Source organism: Silene latifolia, chromosome 9 (genome assembly GCF_048544455.1).
Source record: "Silene latifolia isolate original U9 population chromosome 9, ASM4854445v1, whole genome shotgun sequence".
Taxonomy (NCBI): domain Eukaryota; kingdom Viridiplantae; phylum Streptophyta; class Magnoliopsida; order Caryophyllales; family Caryophyllaceae; genus Silene; species Silene latifolia.
The window spans coordinates 224,609,709-224,621,322 of NC_133534.1; the positions used below are offsets into that span (position 1 = coordinate 224,609,709).

The 11,614-nt window shown below is 36.1% G+C and overlaps 1 protein-coding gene across 2 annotated transcripts; it reads left to right on the top strand.

The window, feature by feature from the left end:
* The first annotated feature begins 1,210 nt into the window (after positions 1–1,210).
* Positions 1,211–11,221, top strand: LOC141600469 (putative calcium-transporting ATPase 11, plasma membrane-type). 2 transcript variants are annotated; one of them, XM_074420704.1, is made up of 7 exons: positions 1,211–1,501; positions 7,420–7,471; positions 7,561–9,482; positions 9,571–9,726; positions 9,882–10,053; positions 10,139–10,437; positions 10,526–11,221. In XM_074420704.1, the coding sequence occupies exons 1-7, from the start codon at positions 1,334–1,336 to the stop codon at positions 10,829–10,831; spliced, it is 3,075 nt and encodes a 1,024-aa protein (XP_074276805.1). In that variant the 5' UTR covers positions 1,211–1,333; the 3' UTR covers positions 10,832–11,221. The 2 variants fall into 2 exon arrangements, with proteins under 2 accessions (XP_074276805.1, XP_074276806.1); XM_074420705.1 differs by lacking the exon at positions 1,211–1,501 and adding an exon at positions 4,255–4,468.
* Positions 11,222–11,614: the final 393 nt, after the last annotated feature.

Here is an 11,614-nt window from a genome sequence, read left to right on the forward strand (position 1 = left end):
CTGAACTGTTTGTTATATTTGAATTCATGTTTTCCATTTGGTTTAATTTAAATGATTTACATGTGAATGTTTTGATTCGTTTGTCAAGTTTTTGCCATGTTTTTGTTTTAACTTTTGGTCAATATATTTTTTATAAATTTTAATTTAAAGCATCATGAAACGTATGTGAATGCAGATAAGTCAAGACAAAGCATCACGTGGGTAATCTGAGGGGGAAGAAATACAAAAGGCACGAAGCTGAGGTAAAATTAAAGGTAAAAAAACGTAAGATAGAAACTGATAAGGTATGGTTGAAAAGTTTCCGCTGTAAATTTTGGATAAATATTTTGTTCATATATATTTTTGTAACTGACAAAAAAAAAAAGTTGTCTTCTTGATTCAAACTATTTATATTTTAAAAAAATATGTAATTGTGTTGTAATATATATCGTAATTTGTCAAGTATTTGTTATACATTTATATGCAAACATTGACGTTCAATTTTATGGATAAAAATAAACATCCAAATCTTAAGAAAATATAGAATTATCCGGTGCATTCCACGGGTGACAAAACTAGTAAAGTTTTAAAAAAAATTGGCCAAAAAAAAAGTTTTAAAGGAGCCATTAACCTTTACACAAAATCTCATTATAGACGACAACTATCCGTTTATAACTAAAGACGGCCCAAGTAACATACCACATTATGAATAAGACAAACAACAACTTGCGTGATGAAACCTAAAAATATCACCACTTTAAGGGTATTTGACCCGTGTCTTGCTATAGACGGAGACTTGTTGTAACCTTTAACATTGTAAGTTGTAACCGATTATTTCCCACCGTAAAAACCAAAGAAAAAAGTGTTGGAAGTTTGAAAAATAAGCAGGGTTGAAACTTGAAAAAGGAGGAAACAGAAATGGGAGAGAGCAACGTGGGGGCCACCTTTTCCTCTAGGCTCTTACCATACTATAAACAGCGCGTCTTGCTTCATACGGCTGTTTCCCGTTTGAAATAAGACGGGTAACATGTTTTTATTTTACAATAAAATGATGTTATTTTCTGATAACATATTACCATTATTTTTCACATCATTTTTAGGGTAAACATTAACGCCTCTAATCATAACATTTTGTGGATTAAATGGTTACATTTTCTTAAAAAATGACAACATTTTATCCGTCTTATTTCAGACGGGAAAACCGCCCGTCTAAAATAAAATTTGCGTACTATAAAATGCAGCTCTCGAATAAATGCACCCCCATTCGCATTTTCTGCCCTCCATTACCCAAACGTCGTGGGCAGAGCATACAACTCCTCTTAATTAGTTGTATCCAAAATAAAATAAAATAAAAATGGAGAAGAAATTGCTGAAAGACTTCGATTTGCCTGTGAAACATCCGCCTTTGGAGTCTCTTCAGAAGTGGCGCAACGCCGTGGGATCAATCATCCTTAATCGTCGTCGTCGTTTTCGTTATGGCGCCAACATCGAGTCTCGCTCCAAAGCTGCTAACACTCGCCAGGTACATACATACTCCCTTCCATTTCGTCTCACAATGTCAATTCATTATTGTAACTCAAAACTTGTAATCCGGTTAGTCTTAATTCGTGCATACACACAAACTCAAATAAAACCGTTTAAATCAAATCAATCAATCAATAATATCTTATGAATTTCATTGGGTCAATTATAGAAACGTTTGTTAAGGAATCGATTGTGTATGTCTACATTATATTCAACAAATGACGTTCTATGAATTTCAATGCATAGATTTTAATTTTTCCTAAAAAGTCAAAACTTTGATACGGGTAATTATTATTCTTTGGTTGTAAAATGGATGGTGAATACATACCCGATGATGTCAACTTGATTGTGCTTGTTTGGTATAGAATTTCAGCGGTTTATTTAGTAGAATGTTTATTAGGGTATGCGTTATAATTTGTCAACAGTCTCCTTTTCCTAATCCTAGTCGTAAAAAGTAAACGCCCTTGTTCTTTAATTTATGCTATACTGCTATTCCTAATTCCTAATACTACTGCTGCTCGTTTGCTCATTAGTCATTACTGATTTACCATTCTACCCCTGCATGAGTCTTACATGGAGTACCAAATATGACTCGTTTTCCTTTTATTATTTATACAAGCGTATGTATCACTTTTTTTACCACCTAGTTTCCCTCACCTTCATAGCTTCATGAATTCTAAATTCTAATCTTATTTACTGCCAATTTGTATCAAATTATTTCATTATTACTGTATTTACTTACGTCAATGTAAATAAATTTAGCTTATTTTTTTTCTCTCATCCAAACGCATGTTATAAGAGGATCTTATTGTGAATTACAGTACTTATTATTAAAAAAAAAAAAAAAAAAAAAAAAAAAAACTATTCCTTGAATTTGTTTTTGGGTTTGCGAATCATTGAATTGTAATGGTGCATTCTCGTGTTATTCTTTAATGTATTAGGAATTTGTAAGAATTAGGATGTTTTTGAAGCATTGACAATTAGTATTGCATGTGTCGAGCCATATAAAGGTGCGTGGATTCTGATCAATGAATGTATACATTATTATTACTCAGTACCAATTAGTGTTGCATGCAATTATTCTTGTGAATTCTGACACGGAATTTTTTCAGTTGTGTCACGTCTACGTGTTTTCTTTTTCATTTTTCGCCATTATAATTTATAATGCTTCTTGTGTTAAAACTTAAAGGCAAATTCTCCCTTATGACGGAGGGTATCCGTCACAAACTTGTGACGGGTACCATATTGTCTCACAAAAAACCCATAGGGGGTGAGAGATGGAGCACATGGGGTGGGTGCCCACCTTGTCCCCTTTACCCATTTCCAATCACAAAATACCCGTCGCAATATCCGACCCGTAGGGAGACCTACTGAAACGTAAAAGCTCTGATCTTCTAGCTCTGTCTAATTCAGAAACTATCTAGTGGGAATTTTAACGCCAATTGGAAAACAACACGTCTATTTGTGTATTTTCAAAGTAAAACAATGGATGACTATAAATGAGATGGAGAGAGTTTTTTTTTACTACTCCTATATTTAGGGGTGAGCAAAAATATACGATATGGTTTTATAATACGGATACGATACGATATACGGTTTGAGTTATAAGAATTTCCGTATATACGATACGAAAATCCGTATATACGATACGGTTTTATAAAAACCGTACCGTATACGGTCGGGAAAAAACGAAATCGTATATGCGGTTTCTGACACGGTTTAAAGTTTTTGTATAAAAAAAGTTAAAAAAATGCAAAGTTCCTCTTTCAACTCCACTCTTTTAATGTTTTTTACGACTTTTTTTTAATAATTTATCTCAATAAACAAAAATAAGCCATTTATAAGAGGTGGTCATGTTAGAGGTAATTATTAACTCTTGAATAATTAGAATGTTTAATTGGGTATTTGTCACCAAACCGTATCTGTATATACGGATTCCATATACACAGTTTTTCCGGGTACCCGAAACCGTATATACGGTTAAACCGTATCGGATCCGTATAGTGATTTTTGCGATTTTTAAAACCGTATATCCGATACGGTTTTCAAAACCGTATCAGGTACACGGTTTTGCTCACCCCTACCTATATTGACTTAGTTCATTATTTAAAACAAGTGAGAGTGTATGGTGGTGTTAACAAAAAGGAAATAACAACAATATAAATGTGATTATAAAATAAACTAGTGTCAATCCCGCGCAAATACACGATTTTTTAGATAGGAATATTAAAGAAAATAACAAATATACAACTGTTATTTAACTCAATTTTAAATTTTAATTGTAAAATTTATTATTATTAATGTTTTGTATTAATCGGTGGAAAAGGAAAGTTTAGTATATTCCAGTTGTAAAAATAATATAATGAAAGCTTAATTACAGATATAATATAATAAAATCCCAATTACAGATATGATATAATGAAAGCCCAATTATAGCCAAATTCATTTAGGCGGGAAAATTTGGGAGATTTCTTGTTCTCTTAGTATAAGGGGGATTAATGCCCAACAAACGTAATACTATAATTATATAGTTTAGGAGTATGACGTTATATTAGTTGTGAATGTGCAGTCTCATTATGTCTCCACAGACTCCACAAGTTAGTAGCTACTTCTCATCCGTTTTGGCGTTGTTTTACTTTAAAGTACATGGGAGTGTGGTTGTGGATTAATAATCTATGAATGAAATATTTATTGAATAAATTGACATTGTGACTCTTCTAATAACATTTGTAACATACAGATTATAAAGATAGGCTGCAGGAATAAATAATCTATGAAAGAAATATTATTTTCAATATATATACAAATTTGTTTTGCAAATTGTGCCATCACTGCTTTAAGCCTTGGGTTTCGTTGTCTTGGTGCTTCTCATGCATATTAAAAAACAATTATTGGAAGAGTAATACTATGTTAGTAGTTGGGATTATATTGTAGGTATTTCTCCTAAAGTATAAATTCCTGCAAGGTAGCTCTTATACCTTTTTCTACTTGATTCTCTTTATTTATGCTTCTTGTTGATAATGTGATTACACTAGTTACCATCTAACGTAGAATCTCATTATGGCATGATGCAATCATGCTACTATAGTGAAGAGTCATTATTGATCCAATCAAGACCTTGTGCAGTAGATGCCTTCTACATCCTACTTCTATTACTCTTGGGACTTGACCACTAATGGAAGCTTCAAATCCTTTTTTTCCTTAGCTTCGCCTCTAAGAATGGAACAAGAGCTGCCTAGATTGGCCATTCCAAGGGGAGAAAAATAATTATATAAACATTTTAAGGAATTTTATTTAGTTTACTACTGCTGGATTCATGTGAGATTACGAGTGCACCATGAACTTGAAGTATGGGTATTAGGGCTGTACATGAGTTGAGCCTGCTCGACAAGCTCTCGGGATCGGCTCGGTCAAAGCTCGGCTCGAGAACGGTCAACCTAAGCTCGAGCCCGGGCTCGAGCCAAGCCGAGCCCAAACCGAGCTGAACTCGAGCACACTAAGGCTCGAAAGCTTGTTTGAGCTCATTATCTTTTAAATTACTTATTTTTTATCAATATATTTACTTAAATTATATCACTTTTATGATACATAAATCAACATATTAGTTTATAAAATAAAATAACATAATAAATGTTATTTTAAGCTAACAAAAAGATAAAATGCTAGTTTGAATTTGATTTTTTTAACACAAATTACGTTATAAATTATAATCAAAATAATGCTCAAAAAAATGGTATGCAAGCAAAGCTCGAGCTCGAGTTCGGGCTCGTAAAATATTACAGTATATGAGCCGATCCCGAGCCTTGATTTCACGAGCTCGGGTTCGGGCTCGAACTTAATTTTTACAATATGAGCCGAGCTCGAACATAGGTGAGCTCGAGCCTGGCTCGGCTCGGTTACACCGCTAATGGATATATATTGTCCAAACCAGTTCGGGAGCTCGAGTGTCTGCACCTACTTGCCGCATGGTGGTAGACCGGTAGATTGGTGATTGTGCCATGGGGTGGCCCTTCTTACCAATTGGAAAAAAAATGCTGTACTTATATAGGGCATCTTGCCTTTAAATGTCAATTAAATATGGTGAGGCCCAATGTTATTTTGGGAAATATTATTAACATATTGGTATAGAGTTCTAAGTATGGCCTCAGTATATTTATTTATCCAACCTGACCATTTTGTCATAGTAATACATCACAAGAAATTTCCTTGAACTTTCCTGGGTATTGAAGACAATAGCATATTAGGATGCATGGACATCCATCTGGTCCTGTAATCTATCAATAACTATCATGACATGTGAGAAGTGGATTTATTTCTAGGTTTGATGGAACTCATGTGACTCTTCTTGTCTCACTCACAAAGATTTGTTTTAGTTTTTTGTCCTCTTCATGTTTTTGCCTCCATTGCATGGACCATTTTTTACCTGCATTTAGGTATTAATTAGTGTCACAAAGAATTCGTCAGAATCCTATAGATGGTATGGTCACATAAAAGATAGAATTAATGTCTTAGTCATGCAGTCATCTGCATGACTTATTTATTGTATGAGTATTACAAAGATACTTATTTGTCATGAATGAGCACTTAGATAAATCTATTATGTAACTAGATGAACTATAATAAGACGGCGCTTCTATTGAAAGTTCTAAGTTGAAAAATCCTAACCCGAGTCCTTGTATCCTCATGCTTACTTTACTGTCGTTAGGGGATTTATATTAAATGAACTTAACTAATAAATAAGAACTCTGTAGACAGAAATGAATACACCACACATAAGTGGTCTATTTTTGAGGTGGACTATTATTGCAGGCATATTTGTTTATATAGGAATATAGGATACTAGAATGCATAAACATGGAGTAGCGGATGTTCAACTAAACGGGCTTTTACCTTTCCACTTTGTGATTTTCTGAAATGCGAGTTATAGTGCATGCATGCCTTATGGAAGTCTACAGTTGTCTGTTGGAGCGGGTTTATGCTTTTTACTTAGCTTACTCATTCTTTTTCTACGAGACTTGCATATCAGAGCTTGATTATTGCCATTCCGAACAAACATGTTCAGTCATATTGTTAGTGTACTTTTCCCATTTCCTTTGAGCTTTCGAATTTAAGTTTATATTATGTTTTTGCTATGAAAACGAGATGAGAATAAGACATAACGGATTAACGGGTATCTTTTTGTCCTCTGTGCTGATTGTGATGTCTGTTCGTTAACTTGTTTGCTGCTCCTAACATAATGGTCCATCGGAGGACAAAAACTGACCTTTTTAGGTGGATCTTGAGTAGCTCTTTTATAGTTTAATGGCACTACATATGCAATTAGACTCCTGAACTGTAGGGATTTGTAGACATTCTAACTTGTTCAAGTATGTTATTATTGTGCAGAATGGACTCCACCATAGCATGTCAACTGAAATGACTGAGTTTAGTAACCAAATTTGTTATCACATTCCAGAAACATAAAGTCGAACTTGTCTCACTGGATGACTAACAAGCTTTTCCACCAAGTAGTTCTTTAAAAAAAAACTGTGTTATTATAGACTAATCAGATGTGATAAGAAGTCATTGTAACTTCTTTACTACTTGCAAGTCTGTGATATAAATATTATGAAGGCCCTATCTTTTCTCTGGAACATAAGTACAATATGCCCGTCCGAGATCCGAGGACAGTGCTTTTTTTTCCCTGTTATGATTGTAACCATAAAACAGTGTTATAGATTTGTTTTGAGTGACCATGAGGGATTGCATCACTTTTACATATAGGTTAATTGGCATTGGTGCCTATGGTAAAAAGCATGTTGAACTGTAGATGTTAGGTATTGCTGTTGATTCAGATTATGTTAAAGAGTTGTTTTGTTACACAAATTGGGATACTTGTGATTAGCCGAATTACTGAATTGCTTTCTTGGTTGGCAGGAAATACGGGTCGCTCTCATGGTACATAAAGCGGCACTTCTTTTTCAAGATGGTATTTTTTTTTATTGTAAAATTATGGTTTCCATAATATGCGTTTTAATCCTCTAGATTTTCTAAGTGTACTTTGAATTTGGTTTACAGCTGCCAGACCTGAGTATAAGCTCTCTAAGGAAACACAAAACGCAGGCTTTGGAATTGAAGCTGATGATTTGGCTTCACTCGCTCGGCGTCATGATGCAAAGGGATTCAGAATTCATGGGGGTGTAGAAGGTATTACAAAGAAAGTATCTACCTCTCTTCAAGACGGAATTAGATCAAGTGATGCACCAAGTAGACAAGAAATCTATGGAGCCAATAGATTCACTGAGAAGTCTCCAAGAGGATTTTGGACATTTGTGTGGGAAGCATTTCAGGACTTAACATTAATAATCTTGATGGTTTGTGCTGTGGTTTCAATAGGCGTAGGAGTTGCTACAGAAGGGTTGCCTAAAGGCATGTATGATGGGTTGGGAATCCTACTTAGTATATTTCTGGTTGTTATGGTTACTGCTATTAGTGACTATAACCAATCGCTGCAATTCAGAGATCTTGACAAGGAGAAGAAGAAGATATTTGTTCAGGTGACTAGAGATGGTCGTAGGCAGAAGGCTTCGATTTATGATTTAGTTGTTGGAGATATTGTGCATTTGGCTATTGGAGATATTGTTCCAGCTGATGGAATCTACACCTCAGGCTACAATTTATTAATTGATCAGTCAAGCTTATCGGGTGAGAGTGAGCCGGTTTATGTAACTCATGACAGGCCATATCTTCTGTCGGGAACTAAAGTACAAGATGGATCAGCCACAATGTTAGTGACTGCTGTTGGTATGAAGACTGAATGGGGACATTTAATGGAGACTCTAAGCGAGGGCGGTGATGATGAGACGCCTTTGCAAGTGAAGCTAAACGGAGTTGCTACTATAATTGGAAAAATTGGATTAGTTTTTGCAGTTCTGACCTTTTTAGTTCTGTCTATTAGATTTGTAGTCGACAAAATGGTTAATCACGAGATTGCGCATTGGTCTTCAAGAGATGGAATTACGCTTCTGAACTACTTTGCTACTGCAGTGACTATTATTGTTGTTGCAGTTCCTGAAGGACTTCCACTTGCAGTGACACTAAGCCTTGCCTTTGCCATGAAGAAACTGATGAGTGACAAGGCATTAGTCAGGCATCTTTCTGCTTGCGAGACAATGGGGTCTGCCACCACAATTTGCACGGATAAGACTGGTACGCTTACTACAAACCGTATGATAGTCGATAAGGTTTGGTTATCTGGCAGAAACAAAGAGATAAGAGTAAATGATGTGAAGTCAGAATCATCTGACAATGTATTGAGCATCCTTTCACAAATTATTTTCTTAAACACGGGTGCCGAAGTGGTAAAGGATCAAGATGGAAATACTTCCATTTTAGGCCAGCCAACAGAAACAGCGTTGCTTGAACTTGGACTGTCTTTAGGAGATGACTTTGGTGATTTCCGCAAGCAATATGTGATTAAAAATGTAGAGCCTTTCAGTTCTGTCAGAAAAAACATGTCTGTTCTAGTGGCTCTGCCCGAAGGTGGCCACAGAGCCTTTTGTAAGGGTGCTTCAGAAATAGTGTTGGGCATGTGTAATCGAATAATTGATGAAAATGGACATTCAGCTGATATGTCAAATGAGCAAGTGGACTTGATAACTGGGGTCATAAATGGTTTTGCCTCTGAAGCTTTGAGGACTCTTTGCTTGGCTTACAGAGACTTGGATGATGGGTGTGATGAAAAAAGCATCCCCAAAGAAGGTTATACATTGATAGGTGTTATCGGAATAAAGGACCCAGTTCGGCCTGGTGTCAAAGATGCTGTTCAGACATGTTTAGCTGCAGGAATTACTGTGCGTATGGTGACAGGTGACAATATTAACACAGCCATAGCCATTGCGAAAGAATGTGGTATACTAACAGATGGTATTGCCATAGAGGGGCCAGAGTTTCGTAATAAATCTTTGGAGGAGATGAAAGAGATCATCCCAAGAATCCAGGTATATGATATCCAATTTTGTAAAGAGGCACTAATCGGTCTAAACTGAAGTAACTATGTTTCATTATTATGGATTTTGTGATTGGCAGGTAATGGCTCGATCTCTGCCATCAGACAAACACACGTTGGTAAAGACTTTGAGAATGCTTGGGGAAGTGGTTGCTGTGACAGGTGATGGGACCAATGATGCGCCTGCGTTGCACGAGTCTGACATTGGACTAGCTATGGGCATTGCAGGAACCGAGGTATGCCATTTAATCATCTATCGAGTCTCAAAGCGCATTCTTTTCAATTTAGTGTTATTAAGTTGATTGATTTTCAGCTTTCAACCTTACGCCTGAAGTGTGCCTATGAAGATTTTCTTGTTCTACCTTTTGATCCCCGATGGTCATATTTACAGGTGGCGAAAGACAGTGCTGATGTCATTATTTTGGATGACAATTTCTCAACAATTGTGAATGTAGCCAAATGGGGAAGAGCTGTCTATGTAAACATTCAAAAGTTTGTGCAGTTCCAACTGACAGTTAACATTGTTGCTTTGTTACTCAACTTTGTTTCCGCTTGTGTCGCAGGTTGTTCAACAGAGTTTATTATAGTATTCATTAATTTGCATTATCTGCTTGAAACTTGTGTGTGATATATTTTAGGGATTTTCAGGATCTGCTCCATTGACGGCCGTGCAGTTACTGTGGGTTAACATGATAATGGACACTCTTGGAGCCCTGGCCCTAGCGACTGAGCCACCAAATGATGGGCTCATGAAAAGACCTTCTGTAGGACGAAATGCAAATTTCATTAGCAGAGCAATGTGGAGAAATATTATTGGTCAAAGTATATATCAGTTCACTATCCTTGCTATTCTGAACTTTGCTGGAAAACAGCTGCTTAATCTTAGGGGACCGGATTCTCTTATTATTCTAAACACATTCATCTTCAATACCTTTGTCTTCTGCCAGGTTTGTCTCTTTCTTTGTTCTTTGTTTCGATTTTCCTCTCCCGAAACAGCTTGATTGTAAGATGGTAAAACTGTTAATATTGAATCAGGTGTTCAATGAAATCAACAGTCGTGACATCGAGAAGATAAACATATTCCGTGGTCTGTTCAGCAACTGGATATTCATAGGCATAATGGTTGCCACAGTCGCATTTCAAGTAACCATAGTCGAGTTTCTTGGTACATTTGCAAGCACAGTACCCTTAAGCTGGCAGCTCTGGTTGCTCAGCATTTTAATAGGAGCAGCTAGCCTGCCATTGGCTGTCATCCTGAAGTGCATTCCTGTGAGGTTGCGTTCTTCTCGGCATCAGCATGATGGCTATGTTGCTCTGCCTAATGGTCCAGAGCAGGTTTAAGTATGACAAACAGTGTGAACTTTGTTGGCTTGTGGGTTGATCCAGAAACATGAGACATCAGTTCACTTGCGAATTGAGATCGGAATTTGTTGCCTATGCAATTTGATTCAGCACAGCATTGAACTGATGAACTGAAATTTTCGTAATGGCAAATCGTGTCAAGGTTTTCTATGGGAAGGCATCACCTGAAATTAGGAGGATGATGATGTTGCTCATGTAGCTCTAACTGTAGTGTGGGAAGTACAGGACATGAGCTCTAATCCTGCTACGGTGCTATCCCTAAAGTTGAAGTATTTTGGTTTAAATATTGTTGTAACTACATTACTACAACCCTTCTTGTCACTTACTTAGTAGACACTGGGTTCATATTTGGTGATTTTAGTTGATTACGCATCCAAAATGCGTAAACAGGTCAATATAAATCTTATTTACTCGTCAATGTACAAACTTTTGTGACAATATGTAACCATTAAAAAACTCAAATTTGGCTACTTAGGATATTTGAATAACTAATCTGAAAGTTTAGGGGTATATTCGATGTTTCTAAAAAATCGAGGGTATATGTTAGAATTTGGGAAAACGCAGGGGTACATCGTAGAAAATCCCTAGGCGGAACCTGAACCTCGGGCCTTGTATAGTTGTATACTCTATTTGTCTACCGCCAGTCTTTTTTAAGACAAGAAAAATGTCATCATTTTATAATAAAAAGTGACTATTTAATGCTAAAAACTCATAACTAAAATTGTGAATCCGTTTCTTGCGGCCCTTGTCATGATATTTTAC